This window comes from Clarias gariepinus, chromosome 12 (assembly GCF_024256425.1).
Source record: "Clarias gariepinus isolate MV-2021 ecotype Netherlands chromosome 12, CGAR_prim_01v2, whole genome shotgun sequence".
NCBI classification, from domain to species: Eukaryota; Metazoa; Chordata; class Actinopteri; order Siluriformes; family Clariidae; genus Clarias; species Clarias gariepinus.
The window spans coordinates 8,880,256-8,902,971 of NC_071111.1; the positions used below are offsets into that span (position 1 = coordinate 8,880,256).

General features: G+C 37.9%; 1 protein-coding gene across 2 annotated transcripts; it reads left to right on the forward strand.

Moving 5' to 3' along the window:
- The first annotated feature begins 1,935 nt into the window (after positions 1-1,935).
- Positions 1,936-14,745, forward strand: sult4a1 (sulfotransferase family 4A, member 1). 2 transcript variants are annotated; one of them, XM_053508824.1, is made up of 7 exons: positions 1,936-2,286; positions 6,745-6,875; positions 7,662-7,742; positions 7,921-8,047; positions 8,156-8,250; positions 10,702-10,840; positions 13,348-14,745. In XM_053508824.1, exons 1-7 carry the CDS (start codon positions 2,118-2,120, stop codon positions 13,458-13,460), a joined length of 855 nt encoding a protein of 284 aa, XP_053364799.1. In that variant the 5' UTR covers positions 1,936-2,117; the 3' UTR covers positions 13,461-14,745. The 2 variants fall into 2 exon arrangements, with proteins under 2 accessions (XP_053364799.1, XP_053364800.1); XM_053508825.1 differs by lacking the exon at positions 13,348-14,745 and adding an exon at positions 12,434-12,533.
- The last annotated feature ends 7,971 nt before the right edge of the window (positions 14,746-22,716 follow it).

Consider the following 22,716-nt stretch of genomic DNA (forward strand, 5'->3'; position numbering starts at 1 on the left):
GCTATTTCTTGGCTCTAACAACTCCTAAATTAAAAAGGGCTCCTCATTAGCTTGTTAGCTAGATCAATTCAATTCAATTCAATTTTATTTGTATAGCGCTTTTAACACTTGTCATTGTCGCAAAGCAGCTTTACACAATCAAAAGAATTATTTAAGTTTGTATGAAATGTGAATGTGTATGAATCAAAATGGTCAGTTTGTCCCTGGTGAGCAAGCCGAGGGTGACAGTGGCAAGGAAAAACTCCCTGAGATGGTAATAGGAAGAAACCTTGAGAGGAACCAGATTCAACAGGGAACCCATCCTCATTTGGGTAAAACAGAGAGCAGTAAATGATCTGCATTCATACTGTGTGTTCGTTGGCAGGCAGTTCACAATAACGGTTAATGTTAATTGATGTTAATATGGAGTCCAGTTAGTTATTGAAAACTCAGGTAGACTTGTAGGAAGTTCCAGTCCTGAACTATCGAACTGTCAAGTCCTCAGAGAAACAGCTGCCAACACCAGTCGAGGCCAGAACCATTTTCTAGGTAGAGAGAACCATCCCCAGACACGAGACGCATCCCAAAGAGACACACGGTGCATCCATGTGACGAGATCTCCAACCAGAAGCGAGGCACAAGGATGGGTCAGACAGGTCCAGAGGGCAGAGGGAGTCTGGATCAATCACAATTTGATCATATGTCTTAAATAATGGCTGGAAGGTTAGATTGAGATATGCACTAGCTTTCCTGCACAATTGATTATGTTTTTGATTTATGTTCTTATAAATGTTAAAAAAAAAAATCATAGATAAAGTATGGTCTTAATTTATATGAACACTGCGGCACGGTGGCTTAGTTGAGTTTGCATGGAGTTTGCATGTTCTCCCCGTGCTTGGTGGGTTTCCTCTGGTTTCCTCCCACAGTCTAAAGACATGCAGATTATCAGATTAGACATGCATGTATGTGTGTTTGTGCCCTGCGATGGACTGGCACTCCATAGAAGTGTACCCTGCCTCATGCTCTAAGTCTCCTGAAATAGACTTTAGGCCCCCCGTGACCTTGTATACTGGACAATGTGGTATAGATAATGAGTGAGAGAGGAATATAAGATGATTTATATATTCAGCTATAAAATCGTATGAGAACAATCTAGCTATATAAATAAAAGAAAGGTTTTGTCTGTACATTGGTCAGAACCTGCACTTTTAATGATATCTTAAGTTTTATACAGTGGAGGACCCAAAATCAGACTTTGAAAATTTTCTTTCTGTCTATCCAGCCAGATTACAGTATGTCACAGCTTCATGCAAAACTGGTTGTACAGAATTTAATGAAACTTTTTCAGTACATAGATATCTGTCTGAAGTTTAACCTGCACCATACTGTAAGTGAAATCAAAATGTTGAGTAAAAGGGATGTTATGGACAGTTATGAGTCGGATTTAATAATCTACTTTAAAATCAGCTACTAATGAGCTACTTGTTCAGTATAAATAAACACCTGCACCAATAGATATTACTTTGTACTGTGTAATTTTACTGGGATTAGTTCATTTGGCGCGAAAAAGGCGTGAAAAACTCAACCTTAATATGTAAAATGTGATTTCTTGGTATTAATAAGTTAGACAGAGAGTTCTGCCGTACAGAAGGACAGACAGACATGTATGTGGGCTTCAACCTAAAATCATAATAATATCACTGATTTCATTAAAGCTCATCTGCTTATTTTCGTAGCTTTAACCTTTCAACTATTTCGACAAACTTTCTTCCCGTCAAAGGCGCGTGCCAACGCCAGTTCTGTTATAATCGAGCATTACTTCCGGGCTGAAGGCAGTAAGAGGCTGAAGCCACGCCCCTCAGCCTGGTGCTGATGCTGAGCAGCGAGAGAGGGAGAGATAAGGCGCGCGCGCGTGCACGCGAGAGAGCGCGAGAGAAAGAGAGAGAGAGAGAGAGCGTGCGCTTCGTGGCATTACATCACTTTAGGAGAATGTGATTGGCTGGGGATCAAGGCGCCTGCAGTCCTGCACGTCTTCGCCATAACAACCGAGACTGAGCTACCAGATATCAAATGCATCAATTTCTAAATAAAAACTGAAGGGATTAACCTGGTTGACATTCGACGCCTTGGCTGTGAAGATGGCCGAAAGCGAAGTGGACACGCCGAGCACACCGATAGAGTACGAGAGCAAATACTTCGAGCATCATGGAGTTCGCCTTCCTCCTTTCTGTCGAGGGAAGATGGATGAGATCGCTAACTTCTCCCTGAGAAGCAGTGACATATGGATCGTTACTTATCCAAAATCAGGTATGCGTGCGCCTGGAACAGCGGCATGAAATGATATTAGAGATATTAGTGTCTTCTGTCTATGTGGGTGGATGCTGTAGTGTTGGTGTTGTTGTTTATTAGAAATAAAATAGTAAAATTCATCAATTAAACAACAACAACAATAACAAACATGTATGCAGCAATGATTTGTGTTTTTTTTTTTCCTTTTTTAAATAAACAGCTGTGTGTGTATCGCCGTGTGCAGGATATTTTCTCCTCCTGACGCAGTAGGCCTGTATAATCGGAAAAGCCCTACAATGTTCTAATTTTTATATATAGGACTATTTTTTTTTTAAGCAAATCTGATATGCACACGCTACATCAGTAAGGTGCTGCTTGTGTTTGTAAACGTTGGACTCCAATAAACCAATAACTTTATTTAAAAGAAGAAGAAAAGTTTATTCCTCCATCACAAAAAAAAGACCTATCCTAGTCCTATTGGATTAAAAAAGAGGAATCGAGGTGAGTTTAAGGAATAAGTGTGAGTTTAAAGTCACACTCCCACTAAAGCTGGTCCAGTGTTTACATCTCTTTATGCCGTGCGTCACGCGCCCGGTGCGCTCCCGGATGCGGGGCTGCGGCGGAGAGTCTGCGTGACGCACAGTGATGACATGACAACCTGAGTAAACTCGGGTGGGTCCCGTTCAGCGCAAAGCCTCCTGGGAATTTAATCCCAGCATTTCCTAGTACCACTTTCTCTTCCAACATTAAGCCTTGATGCACTTATAGCTATAAATACCCTTATGGGAAATAATCACAGCATTCCTACGTAGGTGAATCATTTTCTGGTTTGCGCACTATATATAAAAAAATATATATATTTTTTGCGGCTTGGTGGCATAAACGTTAGCACTGTTGCCTTGCACCTCCAGGGTCCAGGTTTGATTCCCGCCTTGAGTCTGTGTTCATGCTGTTTGCATCTTCTCCCCGTGCTTGGTGGGTTTCCTCCAGGTAGTCCGTTTTCCTCCCACACTTCAAAGGCTTGCAGATTAGATTATTTAGCATTCTCAAATTGCCTGTAGTGTGTGTGTACCCTGCAATGGATTGGCACCCTGTCCGGGGTATTCCCCACCTTATGCCCCAAGCCTCCTGCCATAGACCCACTGTGCGTACACATGTAATCGTTACAGGGATTGGTTTCCGAGCTCAGAACAATTGCATGCTCACAGACGAAAATCTGGAAAACTCATTTTAGGGCTAAGTGTTCTTGGAAACGGTTCCAAGACCCTAGTGAGAAAATTTTCCTGGGATAGTTTTCAGGCCCCCTGTGACCTACTACACAGGATCAGCAGTATAAAAGATGATGAAGATGATAATTAATTAATGACTTGTCTCAAGTAACAACAATCGTTATTTGATTCATTAATTCCAACATGGTTATACATTTACATTCATCCATCTAGTAACTTCCGTAGTCCAACTAGGGATCATGGATGCCAATGGTGACCTTTGTATTTATTGCCATTTTATAATCGTGGTAGGACATACAGAAATCATTCACACGTGCATTTACACGCTATGGACAATTTGGGAATGCCAGATTCAGCAATTTAATAATTCAGTAATATTTAAATGTGACTTTTACATGTGTTTTTTTCAATGATTTGTTCCTTTGTACATGATTTTTTTTTACACATGATTTATATTTTTGTGGTTTTTGCATTATTTATGTATATTCCTTTTATTTTTACACACCTTTTATTTTGAAATGATTTATTTAGATTTTTACATTTAATTTACCTATAAGGGTAACACACAAATCATTATTCAAGATATATTTTTTTTAATTTGATTAGTACAAATGATTTATTTTGAGTCACATTGTGTTATTAATGTCATTTAATTCGATTTACATTTCTTTTGTACATGCTTAATATATTGTCACGTTAATTTGTCACATTATATTCTCATAATAAGAACTCCTTTTCAAATATGACCACACTGTTTACATAACAGTGTTTACTTGAGTTTAAACAACAACAAAAACCTGATGATTGCAGGAGAAATGTATGTGAGTTTTCTTGTATGCATTAATTTAACACCAGGGATCTCATATCTATATAAGGCTGTATATGTTGTATATCCGCATTGCACATTAGGAAATATGCAACTTGATATAAACAGGAAGTGGCAAATATATTTAAGCGATTCAGTGTCAGCACTTATTTCACTGCCTGAACATTTAAAGTGAAAATTACACAGGAAGGAGAGCAGCCTGGTTTCTCCTGGGACGTTGATGCGGCTTCAGTATAACCACAGCCGGATCAGCTGCAGATGAGCTAGAACCTGATCTGACGGCGTAATTGACTCCAGATAACTAGGATAAACAAGCTTGTACTGAACAAAAATCTCTGAGAGAGGGACTGAAGTTACCTGATTCCAATCTTACTTATATTGGTAACAGGAACATTTACACAAAGGCAGGCGAGAGACCAACATGATCCTGTATACAGTATAAGCAGTATAAGATGAATGAAGGAAGGAATAAACATTTGCATAAGAAGTGTAGTTTTCATCATACAAAACCATATGCTTGTGTACATTTCTATGTAATGAGAGTTAATAATCTAAACCCCGACTGATACAGCTGAAAATGATAGAAAACTAATTAAAATGTTAAATTTTGGATCATACTGTAAGATTTAAATTTATTTATTCAATCTATTTATTTCTATTACCTGCATAGTTAATAAATATTTAGTGACATTCAGTCCAGTCGTTCAAAATTGATGACATTCCATAAAAAGGTGAACGAGTGCATGTCTATTCTTAATTATTGGAAGACTTTGCACACACACACACCATTTATTTCCTGTTTAGTTGTCATTTCTTTCATTCTCCTAGAGCTTTGTGTTTGATCTAATTTACAGTGTAAATCAGCTGAATGTGTCTGGTCGTTTACAGCGGTTTGACTTTTATGGACATACTGTAAATATGTAGAACTTTAGTGAAATCCATGAAACAAGATGTGAATGTAGGCAAGGTGTGCATTTTGTAACGAAAATCTTAGTCTTTGGAGTTTACCCCGTTAAAATCCTCTAAATTGAAGAATGTAAATGAACTTTAAATGTTGTACATTAACATCGGAGTGGTTTAAGAGCCTGTGCATTATGACTGTACATGGGAATACAGGAAAAGAGCCCACAGTGGCGTTGAGGAAGAAGTAGGCCCTCTTGTTGTTGGCTGTGAAATCATGCGTGGGAAAAAGAAAGCCTCTATATTAGGCATTAGACACAAATGACTACTTTTACCGAAGCTGTTTAACGCACACTGAATCAGATGCATTTTAGTTGCTCGGCAGTGGGCTGGAATGGTTTCAGTAAATTAGACTTTAGAACCCAGACATTTGTAGTATAGTATTGTAGAATTTACTGATTATTATTATTATTAAATAGTAAATGCACATTTTCTTTAAAGGGCGTAGAGATTTGAAATGATTACTCATTTTACCACTAACAGATTTCTATCCGTATACTGTAAATTTATGTCTTTAAATGCAGTGAGAACAGTGTGAACAAGACAGTAAACTTCAACTCTGAAAGTGTCATAACTCTATAACAGGGTTAATAAGTAAATCGTTTGCAAAAGTTCAACATCAATTAGCACATTATCCTGCTGAAATGTGCTACTGTCATCAGGGAACACTGTTTCCATGAAAGTGTGTACTTGGTCACTACAATGTTTAGGTACAGTGGATATGAATCCACATGATATATAAGAAAAAGGACCAGATGCGTTTATTCCACCATGCCACCTTCTTCAATTGCTCCATGGTCCAGTTCTGATGCTCATATGCCCAGTGAAGGAGCTTTCGGAGGCTCAGGATAAGCACTCTGCACAGCCTGCAGCTACACAGCTCCATATGCAGCAAGCTGTGATGCACTGTGATGCCCTGACACAGAGCCAACCAGTCAGAGCCAATGATAGATTTTCAGGAGTCTGTAGCTAATTTTCAGAATTGGACCAGACATGTTATCTTTTGCTGTCCATTCACATCAGTCAGCCTTGGGAACCCATAACCCTCTCCACCAGTTTACCGGCTGTTTACCTTGGACCACTTCTGATAGGGACTAATCAATGCATATGAGAAACACTGGGGCAGTAGTGGCTCAGAGGGCTACGGCACGGAGTTACTGATCGGAAGATCAGCTGTTCAATCCCCGCACTTGAGAAAGGCCCTTAACCCTATCCGCCCCAGGGGCGCTGTATCATGGCTGACCCTGCGCTCTGACCCCAGTGACGCTGGGATATGCAAAGAAAGAATTTCACTGTGCTGTAATGTATATGTGACAAATAAAGGCTTAACTTAAACACCCTATAGGACTATTGGAAAAGCTCTCGATGTTATTTGCATCACCTGTCAGTGGTTTGAATGTTATTGCTGATTGTGTATATTGGACGCATTAATAAATAGGTGTTCTTTTACCTGTCATAAAGGTACGAGTCTGCTGCAGGAGGTTGTGTATTTAGTGAGCCAGGGGGCGGACCCAGATGAAATCGGACTCATGAATATTGACGAGCAGCTTCCTGTTTTGGAGTATCCTCAGCCTGGTTTAGATATTATACAGGTAAGACACACACACACACACACACACACACACACACACACACACATACACACACACACACATTACTAAATTACTAAAGAGTATTTGTGAATTAATATTAAAGAAAAAATTGCTTTAAATACAGTTGTGACTTTTTGACCAGTTATAATGCACATAGGTATTGTTTTATTGAGTATTATTATTATTATTATTATTATTATTATTATTATTATTATTGTTAGCATTATTAGCAGTATTATAATTGTATATTACAAAAAATGAATTGCACATAGTAACAGCTTCTATTTATCCATTATTAATTAACAAGCTACAGTATAGTAGCGTTCATGACACTTTATAACATCAATAACAAAAAAATCAAGCACTTTTACAGAACCTTATAGATCGTTGTAAAAAAAATTAAACGAAGGAATAAAAGCAGGGAGGCACAGTGGCACACCATTTTCAAGAATAGGCCTCTGCATAGTGTCTGCATGTTCTCCTCCAGTATTCCTCTGGGTACTCCGGTTTCCTCCCACAGTCCAAATACATGCAGATTGGGCTAATTGGCATTTTTAAATTGCATGATGCACTGTATATACTGTACAATATGAAGAAATAGGAGGATCTCTGTTTACTGTATTTATACATAAATAAATAGAAATGTTCCTATTAAATGAATCTCCCCTGTCTTATTTTATAATTAGAGAGTAAATTAGTTTAAAACAAATAAAAGCTGAAGGTAAAAGTGTGTCCAGATTTGCAGATTTCCCCCTGAGCTAAAATGCTTGTGCTTTGATGTTGCAGGAGCTGACATCACCGCGTCTGATCAAAAGTCACCTGCCGTATCGTTTCCTCCCGACGGCCATGCATAACGGCGAGGGCAAGGTATAACAATACGTCGGTTCACCCTTCACCTTCAAGTTCACATTTAAGATTAAAATACATTTCTTATAATTTCATGTAAACTATAAGCTGAATACATATTTATATGTACAGTTCGCACTATTCCTCGTCTCCTGCACTGATCTCAGTAAGTGTGTATATCTGTGTGTATGTACTTTAGGTTATTTACATGGCCAGGAATCCTAAAGACCTGGTGGTCTCCTACTATCAGTTTCATCGCTCTTTAAGGACCATGAGCTACCGCGGAACCTTTCAGGAGTTCTGTCGGCGCTTTATGAATGACAAGTGTGAGTGAGCTACTGTATCATCCAAAAAAGTCTAAAAACAAGTACAGGAAAGAATTAGGAAAACACTGAAACATGCTCATCTCTGTCTCTGTCTTCGTCCCTCTGCAGTAGGATACGGCTCCTGGTTTGAGCATGTGCAGGAATTCTGGGAACATCGCATGGACTCCAATGTCCTCTTTCTAAAATATGAAGATATGTATAAGGTATACACACACTCACACACACATTACCAGGGTTGTTTATTACTGGGATGGTACTTGTCTTCCCAAAGGTCAAAACCTAAAAGCAGGAAAACACTCAGGCATTTTTATATGACGTAGTCAGTTTATCTGATATCTGGTTCATACAACTTAATAAAAAAAGCTGAAATATTCTGTACCTCGGCATTTCTGGTGAGATGGTATTTGATGATGAGATGAAATGTCTATGGGTGTGGTTTATAATACACTGTATTATCTACTTGAGTTTATCAATGAGAGGAATCAGTACAGGTTATAGTAGCAAAGTCCAGTGGCGACGGCACACAAACACAAAAGACGTACCTTTGTTCACCCTTAGTTTGTTTCATATACAGAAGAGCTAACCCTATCATTAACCAGGGTCACTAGGCTTCAGTGAACTTTTCAACCCAACTAGCTCTCAAAAACAACACGAGACCTATTCAGAAACCACACAGTGGACAAGAGATACACATTTATTTTTTGATTTCTAAGTTATAGAGTTAAAAATAAGATCGTCATGATGTACGCATAGAAATGCAGTTCTGTATTAGGTATTAATTTGTGAAACATATAAAATTCAATTCTGATTATAGGCTATGAAACAACGTCTTAGTAGCACTGGAGTATGTCTGTCTGTCTGTCTGTCGTGTTTTTGCAGTGTTTTTGTTGCTAAACATTTACTCATAAGGGAAAAAGGTCAAAGTTTCTGAATGTACCAACAAGCCAGCACAATGCAGCAGGAAGGTCAAAGTGACAACTACACATTGTGTGAACTTGATATATATACACATAGTGTATACACTGATCAGCCATAACATTATGACCACTGCCAGGTGAAGTGAATAACATTGATCACATTGATCAACTGGTGCCAGGATCATGGGCACCCAAGGCTTAACCATGCCCTGGGGACAAAAAGCCAGATCAGAAAAGCCAATGTAGCACAAAGAGCTGAAAAATCAATGCTGGTTATAAAAGAAAGGCACCAGAACACCCAGGGCATCACAGCCTGCTGCACACGGGACCCAGCAGGCAAAGAGTTCAAAGGTGTTGATCTGTCCTTTAAAAATCTCAATCCCATGCAATGCACTAAACAAACAAGTCTGATCCATGGTGGCCCAAACCCTCATCCCACAGCACCATAAAGATACACTGCCCATGTGCCAGTTTTTGTGTTGTCTGGCCCGAGGGGTAAGGGCTGATACTATGAAACAACGGCAGTCTATACAGCACAATAGTGGGCTTAATGTTTCGTGTTACGTAACTTTAAGGCTGATTGGCGTACACAAGAGATAGACCTTGTCAACACTAGGTTGGACTGCCTTCAAAACTGCCTTAATTCTTAGCAGCATCAATTCAACATGATACTGGAAACATTCCCTAGAGATTTTGGTCCATATTAATATGATTGCATTATGCAATTGTGGCAGACGTCTAGAACCAGTCTCGCCATTCTCATCTGACCTCTAGCACCAACAAGGCACTTGTTCCTAGAAAACTACTGTACTACTTACTGGATATATTCCCTTTTACAGACCATTCTCTGTAAACCCTAGAGATACTGTAGTTGTGTGTGAAAATCCCAGTAGATCAGCAGTTTCAGAAATACTCAGACCAGCCCGTCTGGCAGCAACAACCATACCATGTTCAGCCTAAATAACCTTCTTCCCCATTGTGATACTCAGTTTGAACTTTAGCAGGTCATCTTGACCATGTCGCCATGCCTAAACGCATTGACTTCCTGCTGATTAGATAACTGCAGTAACCAGCGGTTGAACTGGTGTACATAATGGAGTGGACGGCGAGTATAAATCATTTCCTGAACGTAATCACTGTGGCCTTAAACTGGGTTTAAGCAAGTAGGCGTTAACCTTTAGCACAGTTCCCTACTTTGCTTAAATCCCCCTAATTGCCACATCCTTAACCCTAGCAACTCTAGCAAAGCCCTGCTGGGCCCTCAGTTAACCCTCAGTTAACCTCCAGAAGTATAAATGGGATAAGTGTAAGTAACACTGGATAACACTGCTGAATGCTATAAAAGCCAGTCAGATAAAAATAGAACAGTCTTCTCTCACTACACTAGTGCTGGGAATGTGTAATGTAGATATCACTTATATAAAATCTTAGTTTCATTCAAAACTGTACAAGATGATATGACAGAGAATTAATTAGCACAATTTTGGCAATTTTTCTTGTGTTGCATCTTATAGAACATACAGTTTATTCTTGGATAATAATTAAAAATAAATATATCAAGGGAAAGATAATGAAATAATATGCATACTGTATGTTCTTGGGTTTTACGAGAATGATTAAATTATAACAAGATTTTCTCTGTTTGTCTCTACGTCTCTCACCGTCTGCTTCTCTTGCTCTTTCTCTACCCGCCGCCCCTACCCCCCCCCCCCCCCCCCCCCACCATCCCCGCCACAGGACCTGGGTACACTGGTGGAACAGTTGGCACGGTTCTTGGGTATCTCCTGTGATAAGGCTCAGTTGGAGAGCATGGTGGAGAGCTGCAATCAGCTGATTGAGCAGTGCTGTAACTCAGAGGCTTTGTCCATCTGCAGGGGTGAGACACAGACATACAGACCGAGACTAAGGCACCAGAGTTAAGGAGTTTCTGTAGGGACATTCAACCGCAGTTTTTTTTTTTTGCTAAATTTCTGTAAATGCCATATATTTAGAGCCTCTGCTTCTCAGTCATATCGCCTCTTATCCTTACATACTGTTTGGGATAACTTCAGTGAGAAACAGGTACAATGATGACAGATGTTTAGGCCATTGATTAGTATACTGCTGATGCTGAATGCTGAGTGGTTGGAACAGACGAGAGGGGAAATGAGGTCGCTGCTGAGGCTGTTACATAAACAAACAATTTTTAAATTGTGTCTTTAGGCACTTTGCAGCCTGTCGCAGTAATACATCTGTTCAGATTACTTTAGTTTAATCTACTCACTATGCCAAAGGTAAAAGTGTGACAGGCATAAAATAGTATATTTGCACCATAAAGGTGATTAACAAAGATGTATTAGCCAAAAATGTAATGTTCAAAAGTTAGTCCTCTTTTTTGTAAGAAAAAATAATATAAATCACCTGATCGTTGCGGGACTTATTATTAGGCAAATGCAACCTCAAATAAACAAAACATATAACGTTATTTAGTGTGCCATTATTTATTTAACAGAAATGAAGGGAAAAATAAATAAATTGTACATATGGTCTTTTTACACAAAAAAAACAAATAGAATTTAAAAAAGGGTGTACTAACTTTTGAACATGACTTATCTCACCATAATACAGTGTGTCCTTGAAAGATTTGAGGAATCTGAATGAGTAGAGGACAAAAGAAGATAGTATCTTAAAGTCACATAATTAAGAAATAAGAAAAAAAAAACAAGTTCAAGAGAATTGAGAGATGCCTCTGGCCTTCAGTTTGTCTATCTAGTGTTCACCAAAGCTTCAGCGAACAAAGCCTGACATATGCCAGATTACCCAATAATGGGATAGAAAATCAGTGGCACAAGTCTTATGGAGCATTAAATCCAAATTTTCTGTTCAAATTGTCAACAATGTATATGTAGGAGTTCAGGAGAGAACTACAACAGCCAGCAATTAAACATGCTGGAGGCTCTTGGTGGTGTGAGGCTGCATGTCAGCTAGTGGTGTTGGGGATCTCATCATAATTGATGGAGTTATGAATGCTGAAAAGCCGAGTCAGATTCTGATCCACCATGTAATACCATCTGGAAAGCATCAGACTGGAAACGGCTTCATTTTTCAGCATTACAATGGCTGCTACTGCAGTCACACCATTCCTCGATAGAAAAAAGTGAACAGCCCTAAGCTTCTAGAGTATTTTCTCTAATCTTCTAAGGTTAAGGAAAGCTAACTGGCGTATATAAAAAAAAGAACCTTATGCTCTGTTCTTTCTCCTCTTCAGCTCCATCATGTGGTGAAAAAACGTAACGCTGAATGTAAATGAAGATATCCTAAGACAATTTTCAGACATTTTTAATTTTACTTAATTTTGTTCTTTTAATTTGCAATTTAATTTATAAATGTATTCGTTTTTTTATCATTTTACTGATTTGCATTTATTCTTTCATCATTTACAGTTTTTGTGTTGCAGATTTTATGTTTTGTTGATGTGTTTTTCCTTTAGTGCATGGATTCTTTGCTTGTCTTGGTGGTGAGAAGTGATTCGCATGCTGTAGGGTCTTAGATAAACAGTGAGCAAGGAAAAACAGAGAGAGAAAGCGAGAGAGAGACAGGGGAAGTGAGAAGCGAGGTGAGTGTGGATGAAACAGAAACACCAACTAATACTAACTCTTCTTCATAAACAAGGGGTGTGAATGTCTCTACTGTTGAGTTTGTGTGGTTTAGCAGAGTTATACAGTACTATTTAAAATTCACATTTTATCAATTTTTTTTTTTAGCAAATCAGATGGGTGTCCAGGGTGCATTTATAAAAAAAAAGAAGTAACCAGAAAAAAGAAAATCCCTGCTTAATTAAGACAATTAGATTTTTCCCCTATTGTGACCTCATATAAGAAGATACCCTCCTCTGGCTTGACACTCAACTCTTCTGTTCATTTGGAAGAGAAGTGAAACAAAGGAGGTTTGAGATATGAAAAAGATGCATTGTCTGAGACACACACACACACACACACACTGGGGGAGCTCTGAGATTTATGTTGACTTGTTAATAATATGGTAAAATACAGGACTTTTAAAGTAAAAAAAGAAAAAAAAAATTGAAACCTGCTTCAACTATCCCCTTGACTGGTATAACACACTGACTGGAGACTCCTTCCATAAATGATAAATGATAAAAAAAAATGTTTCTATGTTATGTATTTATATATATGTATGTATAGTGTATATATATTATAGCATTTTTGTGAAATATATATAAATATATTGCTTTCTGATCCAATCAGAAAGGGAATTGAACATTGTATATATACTGTATATGCACTGTGTATTCCTGACTCTCCTTATGTTTTCATTATGGGAAGTTTGGTGTAATTCAATGACTGTAGAAGATGTTACTTAACAGTCTGCATGTTGCTTCAGGTCGTGTCGGCCTGTGGAAGGACATCTTCACTGTGTCAATGAACGACAAGTTTGATGCTGTGTACCGACAGAAGATGGGGAAGTCTGACCTTACCTTTGATTTCAGTCCGTGAGCGAACCACGCGGCCAACAGGACTCAACCGATCAGACGAACCTGCTCTGCTTGACACTTTCTGCACTCGCTAGAACGGCCCCTCATACACCTTTCACCTTTTCACCCTGCATTTCCTTCCTTCCCTGTTATACCTCTGGCCTGACTTAGTTTACGTGTTTAAGAAAAAAAAATTAAATAAAAATTTACTCCTTGGTAGAAGATTTGAATCAGCACATGTAACACAGCGAAAGGTAAATTTGATCCAAAGTCGATATGTTAAGATATTTTCCGCCTGGAGCTTCATATGAAGTGTGTTTGCAGTGTGTTTGTGTAATCCAGTGCATCAGCAATGCTTTAATGCTTTAGCCTGGTGACAAGTGTGTGTAAAATGCTTGGTGCATTACATATTGTATAGAGCTCTTCTTATAGTACCCATTTATGAAATGTATATTTATCAAATATGAAAAATATGTCATTTATATTCTATACACTACAACCTCATTACAAAGTCTGAAAGAGATCCGGAAACGGTTTCAGTTTGCTTGATTTCTTAGCTTTTCATAAAATAATTGGCAAGATGATGTATGAATACAGTTAATTACGGGTCTGTGTCTTGGCACTCTAAAGTCTGACGGATTTACAGATTTGTAAAGTTGATCACAGTTTGTTTCTCCCGAGAACACTTATACTCTGATTTATGTTTGCTGAAGTGAAGTATTACAGATTAAGTTTCTACACATGTGCATGCATACTTAACAGTTTACTCTGTGTGTGTGTATGTGTGTGTGTGTGTATGTGTGTGTGTGTGTGTGTACCTATGAGAGGCATTGAAACTTTTAAGCAATATTTTATTATATATTGTGCACGCTCCGTGCTGATAAAGTCAGGATAACGCTTTCTGCTCCAAGCTTTCCAAGCATCCCCACTTCACTTCCTTTATGTGGCTGAAAGATTAGAACTGATAACGCAGGAGTGGACAAATCATGAACTGATTCAATAAATAATTAATTAATTAGTGGGCTTGCAAGGTATGACTTAAAGAGAACAATTCAATATATAGAAAAATTAAGCACTTTGGCTACAAATAGGAAAATGACATGAGAGCTTTACATTACACTTTATTTCTCTGTTGTGAGACTTCAGAATAGTTATATAATAAAAGTTAATAAATCAAAATAGATGCATATCTTGCAACTTTTAAAAATAATGTAATGTCTTACAACAATATAACAACTAATATATATAACAAAAAAAATCAAGATAAGTCAAAACAATGACCTTACAGTATGTCTTTAAATGAGATCTGGATCTGGAAATAGTGATATTATTGATAAATTATTGATATTATGTTTTTTTAATAAATTTAAATAATTAAATTATAAAAAGAACATGTTAAGTTAATAGTCGAAATATCTTGAAATAAGCAGTTCTTAGGTCGAAATTGAGTAAATTTTATGTTTTTTCCACCCCAACAACTTGCTGTTTAATTATTATTTTTATTTATTTATTTATTTTTATTCACATGCAAGTGTATTGCGTCACATAACATCCATGCACAATAGTGAAAGCTGAGAACGTGATAAATGAGTCGTGCACACTATGCTCACCCAGGTTCGTCTCAAACCTTTAAAACACATTGCTTTTAAATATACACCACAAATAAATATGTTTTTGTGAAACTCTGCACTGTGAACTGATCTTTCTTTAATTCTGTTTATTTCTCTGGTTGTTAAACAAGGATACCAAAAAAATAAAAAAACATCTAAAATTAATCTGCAAGATAAGTAATCTGATTTGTCCACCCCGTGGAGAGTGTGACAGCTTATGTAAAAAAAAAAATACACGACTCTTTACTCTAGAGTCTTTATAGACGTGCTATTTTTGCTCTAAACACTGAGTACATTAATATAATGCAAGTTTATTACACCAGGTTTATGATTTCAGCTTTATGTAAAACTCCCTGTTGTCTATAGGATTCCCAAAAGGCCAGCGCTCATATCACACCATTTAGAGCGAACACACTGTTAACAAAAACTTCAGTTTCACTCCTGATGTCAGTTTCACTCCTGAACACCGTACACCTTTGTTAAAATCCCTAACATACTTGTTTTTTCCACCTCACCCTTTTTATTGGATAGTTTTATGGAGTTGCTCTGGTGAGGTAACAATGTCGTTATATTTTAATAAGGTGAGTCCACGAGTTCATATATTACTCATTACTCCAGATCTATTTAGTGCCTGTGAAGCACAAGTGGTCTAAAAATTATATTTGGTGGAGATAAATAACTAACACAGAAATACAATTCAAGTCAATTTAGACACACACACTTAAAGCAACAAGACTGCAAACATTCACTATGATAGAGTCCGTCTGCGTGCCATCCAGTACATCAGGCGAGAGAGACTCCCACCCCGGGAAATACTGTATACCCATCGTTTCTGTTGCAGTTATTTATTTGTGTCTAAGCACTTGAGGGTGAAGGGTAAAGGTGACCTTGCTCAAGGGTCCAACAGTGACGGCTCAAATGTTTCCACTCGAATCCAAACATCTTTTCAGCATCGTGCAAATGAACCAGGCAATATTTAATGGCTATAGAACTTAGTAGTATCCCTGAAGCATGACTCCATAGACCAGCATTTTCCACGATGTTGGCTGGGACGAAGCGGGCCTCATGAATGGTCTCCAAGAAGTCCAGATCTCACTCCATGAGGAACTTGGAAGCACAGATTCAGGAGGTTCTCAGCAATATCCCAAACGACATTCTTCAGAAGACTGCTGTCCTGTCCCCGGCTCTTTGAGAAAAGAGAGCCTACAGTACATTGAAATTTAAAGATTTGCTTTCATTTTCCTACATATTAAAGTACATAAGTAAATTTGTATTAGAAAAATGGACTTTGTTACCCACCCTGTAGAAGATGAATGAATGAATGAATGTTAATATTAGAAGTTTTCAGAATGTCAAGATCTCGTGTGACTGGATCTCATTCAATTTCAAGCGAATTAAATTATAATCAAAGGTAAAGTATGAGCACCAAACCCACCCCCAAACCCTAATCTTAAACCTAACCTTCCACACACTATTGAGCAATACTAAATAAATAAATAACTCCAAAAGTGTAAATATATAATTTCAGCTACTACATTGGGCTCCAAAACTCTGAGACCTCATTGATTTTTTTTTCTGTTTAAAATTGAAAATAAACAAAGTTTAATTTGGAAATACAGTACTGTGCAAAAGTCTTGTGCTGCCCTTTGTTTTTTCATATTTTGCTTTCAAAGAGCTAGAATTTCTCATACTGTATTTTTAACGCAGTCTTGAGGAATAGTTCCCCAGCCTTAGTGAAGATTTCTTTTTTGGCTCTCATGTGCTGTCCAGTCCCTGTACCTGAGCACTTTCAGAGTATGTTTTGGGTTTGTAAAGTGTTATAAGTCATGAAATTAGGGAGGAACGCACAATCAGACAGAAGCTCTAGACATTTTTACTAGTGCACTTAGGCTTTTGGACACCAGCGTATACTTGCTTTGAATAGGAACATATTTTTGTCCTTCACTTGTTGCTTCTGGACCAACATGAAGCTAAATATTTTATTTTAAAGCAGAGACTGAGACCTAACCGCACTCGCTCTTGAAGCTGGTGTGTTGCCAGATCAACAATAAGACTCTGCTAAGGGTTTCACAGAACCGATGTGTACTAGTGTGTACTCCAAGGCCAACAGACTCTGTGCTGCATCTTTAAACTGCTGAATTTGGGGAGGGTCAGTGCATTGTTATTTTCATGCCTGTTTACTGGTTTATTAATAAAGTTACTTTAACATTTACACACTACAGGCACTTTGGGAACGCTGGTTAGTCTAATCTGCATGTCTTTGGACTGTGGGAGGAAACCAGAGTACCCGGAGGAAACCCACCAAGCATGGGGGAGAACAAGCAAACTCCATGCACACAGAGACCAAGGCGGGAATCGAACCCAGACCCTGCTAACCACTAAGCTACCGTGCTGCTGCACACCATACTAAAGAGAAATAGATATTAAGAACACTGATTTAATTCAAAGAAATAAAGGCTATAATGTTCAGTAGCTTACGTTATAGCAGCTATACAGTATGAATTTCCTCATCAGACCTTCTTTTCGTTTTCCTCTATAACAAAACAGCTTTATATTACAGAGAAACTAAAGACTTTCTGAAAAATGGAAGCTGACACCGGAGACTCCCTTAAAAAAATAAATTTACAGGAAAAAAAAGATTCTGTTTAATCCACTGAGCATCTTCCACACAAGTCACAGCTTATATTCTTACTGTATAAAGAATAAGCATGTTAGGATGAGTAAATTAATATAAAGTACTGTCAGAGATGCTGTTACAGAAAATGAATGGGGAATTCAGCAGCACTAAGGTTAAGTGAATTAACACTAGAGAGACACTCATAACATGATGCAACAACCTGCATGATGCACAGCAATCCAATAAATATCACAACTATACAGTGGGAAAGTACCTTTTTCTGCCACTAGAGGGCAATAGAAGGCAGTTTTTGACACTTCTAAACACATTTGTCAGGTCATAAATCATGATGCATGGGGCAAAAAGGATAATATGATCTATTCCTAATGTGTTTCCGGACACTGCTAAGTGATTTCAAGACCTCGTTCTGAAGACACCCGGCCATTAATAATTTGGTGTTTGAATCAATATGACTCGGTCATCAAATTGAATCAGTCGTCTGATTCATGGATACTTATCGTCTGTACCGCTTTATCCTATATACTGGGTGGTGGGGGGCTGGAGCCTATCCCAGGAGGGTTAGAGCACGAGACGTGATACACCTTGGACGGGCTGAGAAATTCTTATCCATGGATATTGGTGTATAAATGTTTCCCATTACATTCCCATTATCTCACACAGACATGACAATCAGCCCAATCAGATGTAACATGTTGCAGCTCAAAGGGTCAACACTCTGGGTTACTGGTCAGAAGGTTGGGGGTTCAAGCACCAGGCATTGCTGCGCACCTGAGTAAAGCCCCAAACCCTCTCCGCTCCTGTCATGCACTCTGACCCTAACTTCCTAACAAGCATGGCTATGCAAAAAGACAAAGATTCACTATGTTGTAAACATATATATGACAAAGGCACATATTTTTTTTTCGAAATCATTTTTTTTCCCTTTTCCCTTCCTGTCCTCTCGCTCCATTTAATTTCCATGCTGCAGTCGGATTGCTTTGTAATTTCACCGCGAGTATCTCGGCGTTCCCTCCGGAGTGCTGCAGACAGACTGAGGATGTGGATGTGTGAGATGCAAAATAGTCATTCCTGGATTTCTTTCCTAGTGGAACCTGACTGTGTGTTTGTGAATCTGTCAGCAGATTTGCCTTTTTGGAAAGAGCATTGATGGAGTGTTGCATGTTGCACCTCGGTTACACCTACACCTACAACATATGCTGCATTTTTCACTGAGACTATTGTTATTTTTTTAATATTTGAACATGATCCTATATACAGTATATTTACAAAATATACGTACACTTCCTGTACACACCATAAACACCATCTCCTGGGCTTTCTCCAATCATCAACTGTCCAGTTTCATTAAGAATGTGCCGAGTGATGCATCAGATTCCTACTCTTGGCTGACAGATCTGAAAGCTGAAGTCGTCTTTCGCTTTTGAGTTTGTTGCTCATTCACACCTTAGGATTTAACATTTTGTGACCAAAATGTTACCTTAAACCAATCTGGTCAATTTATTTTGTCTTAAAGGCATTTTCACCCACGCACTGTAATGCTGCTCTTTGCATGTTTTTTGTTTTTCACACCAAAGGTTTCTGAAACACTACTCCGCCTCTACCCTATGAGCTTTTTATGATTTTATATACAGTAATACGCTGACACGTGATTGGCTGATTGGATAAATGCATGGGGTGTCCCTATTAAAGTGGCCATTGAGTATATATTCACATCCAGTATACCTCTGTGGTACCTCGTGCCAAATGTACACGCGGATGATTTTTCTGCCACTCGCTCGTAATTGTCTTTGTCTTTGTTCCGTCTGGCTGCCTCCATCTGACAGTTTGACTGCTCGCCTCAGTCCGTCTCTTCATAACGATATCCTCCGCAATCTCATCCCTGCCTCCACCCAGACACAGAGTGGGGGAGTTGGGGAAAGTTTACTTTGCAGGCAAGCCTGTGTTCTCACACGAACAGCTGCTATTTTTCTGACATTTTGATGCCGTTAATTTAAGTCTCTTTATGCTCGTAGAGATGAGCTGCCATTGGCATTTTCTTTAACTTTCTTTCTTTTTTTTTTCCCCTTCTCATCTGGCTTGCACTCTCACAGGATATTTAAAGCCGTGCTTTAGGTCTTACTGATCAATTATTCAAAACGCAAAGAATTGATGCAAAATAAATTGCGGCGGTTTGTCAAAGAGTGTGAGTGAAAAGCAGGAGAGGACGTGAGCCTCTGAGGTAAAGGCACTTTGCCTGCAGGTAGTACAGTAAAATATGAGTTAATGCATTGTCTTGTCAGAGCGGGCGCATTACTGAATGGCAGAGAGGAGTCAGTCGGTGCCAGAACAGCCATCTGCCCGAGTCCTCTGTGAATGCACCAGTGTTAAAAGCCCAGACTCTGCCATTAGCAGCGTACACACAGAGGCTACGTGTTAATGAAAAGCTATGTGCTCTATTATAAGACCCACTTTGACTGACTCTTAGGGGAATAGCCACAATGGATTAGTGCATTTCAGGATGTAGGCCACTCCATACGAGACCTTGCTTTGATTATGCATGAGTAAAATAGGTGTGTGTGTGTGTGTGTGTGTGTGTCTGTATATATACGTGTGTGCATGCATACATCTGTGAAGGGCTTAATATACTTACAGCATGCCGTGTCTTAAGGTTAGGAGTTTTCATATCCCTGGAGTGACCCATCTCTAAACACAAATTCCCATCTTACCTTGCTGTGGAATTAGTTAACCCTTAAACAACTTAATGCTTAACCTATATGACATAACACAAGCCTAAAAGGACTGAAATGAAAGCATGCTTTCTGCATGAACTTTTGAAGGTCAAGGTAACAGCCATGCAAAGTCACGATGCATTAAAATCTGAAATATATACAACAATCAAAACTGACTTTTTACAAATAGGAAAATTTCATTAATCCACACAGGGGTCTCTCAAGGAAAAAAAAAAAACGATGCATGCTTTTTCACTACATTCTTTATAATATTCTTAAATTCTTCGATGGATATAAACATGTCTAATTTTAGATCTTTCCTCAAGTTATTCCGGAAGAAAATGTAGTTTTCTACCGATCTGTAAAAAAAACCTGGAGTTTATTAAAAAGCAACCGCCTGAAGGAGCACAGCTGGTAACCACCAGAGCTAAGACAGAAAAAGGTACAGATATACTGTATGGTAAGAAAGATGCAGAGTTTTACAATTAACATTATCATCCAAAATGTTCAGGATTACATTTTGTAGCACAGTTAAGCTTGATTTTATTTTGGTGCACAGGATAAGACCATTCACCCTTTAGGCCACAGATCACAAATCAATTCAATTTTATTTATATAGCGCTTCATCAATGGTCATGGTCGCATAGCAGGTTTACAGAACTAAAAGAAAATTAGGGAACATAAGTATAAAATATGTAGGGATTTCACTGTATATGTAGGAATTCCAAAGTATTTCACTGGATCGAAATGAGCACTCGGTTGTTGTTGTTGTTGAAAATGTTGTTGTTCTTTCGGCTGCTCTCCTTAAGGGGTTGCCACAGCGGACCTCCTGATCTGCACCCTGGCACAGGATGCCCTTCCTGATGTAACCCTCTCATTATTTTATTAGTCTTGGGACTGGCAATCCTGCATCCTGTGTCTGTTCTGAACATTAGCTTAAAATTTAATCTTTGCCTTACACACAGGTAGGTGAGAAGCTTTCCACTGCACCACTGGGAGTATACAGTCCTGTTGAAAAACTATTCAGCATCATATATATAGAACTGATTTATTTTCTGTAACATGAACAATCAGGGCTTCTGTAACAAACCGACAGACTGTCACAGAATTATAGAAAAAATATATAGAGCTGCTGAGGAGACCACAAATTAATATATTGAGGCCATAAAATATTATTTTAATTAGACCACTGTGGCCACAGAAACTTAAGTAAAGAGATGATTGATATTTTTACACTTTGTTTTATTCTTAGGATGACATAAAGACATAATCCAGTCATCACTGATGTGACATGAAGAGACCGTTACTCTGCAGTGTTTAAGTGAACTCTTACCAATTTAATCACTGGGGTATGAAGAGTCATGGAATGAGGAGTGTTCAAGTCAAACCGGAACTTTTGATTGTGCAGAATAACAGAACACAGTTATGAGTGTATAATAAATATAACATATTAACTCCCTTTATTCTTTATATACAATCCCCTGCTACATTAATGCACTTATCCCAGTGTTTCATTTAGGAAAAGTTTAATCACAAGACGCACTTGTTCCAACAAAATATGAACCTCAGCATCAATATATAAATTCATATTTTATAAAATTAAAAATATAAATAACATTTATAATAAATATTATTTAAAAATAATCACCATGTCACTTCAGAGGCTATATACATTTAACTCATCTTGTTTGATTATTAAAATAACTTAGTAGTGTTGCTTCACATTGTCACATTTGACTCACGCCCAAGACTCTGAAACATCACTCATCCTTTAACAAAACACTTCATATCGGTCAGTGTGTCTGATTTACAGCAATAAACTAATCATTAATGTTTAAGCACAATAAGAAAATTTTTTGTGCATCACTTGTTGGCAAATATTTATTCTTCATAGTCCTTAAATCACAGCACTTTAGCCATTATCTATTTTGCTGTTTTCTTTTTTTTTTAATAAACATATATAGGGCTCAGGATTGTGCAGTTTAGAGTGACATGCTGTTTTTCCCCAAACCTGAAGGTAATATGATGAACTGAATAAAAAAACTATACGAACATGACTAAGTAAGAAAATAGAAAATAGGTCACATAGGCAAAGAAATATCACATGATAATAATATTGTTTTTGGTTGTTTCTATGCCCAAATAATAATAATAATAATAATAATAATAATAATAATAATAATAATAATAATAATAATGAAATGCTTGTTTTTTGAATATTTTACATTTTTGTAACAATTCCCATATTCCAGTAATGGTACAATTTACCCTCGATAAAAATAATAACTTTTGTTCTATCTGACATATCATCAAAAATTTAAA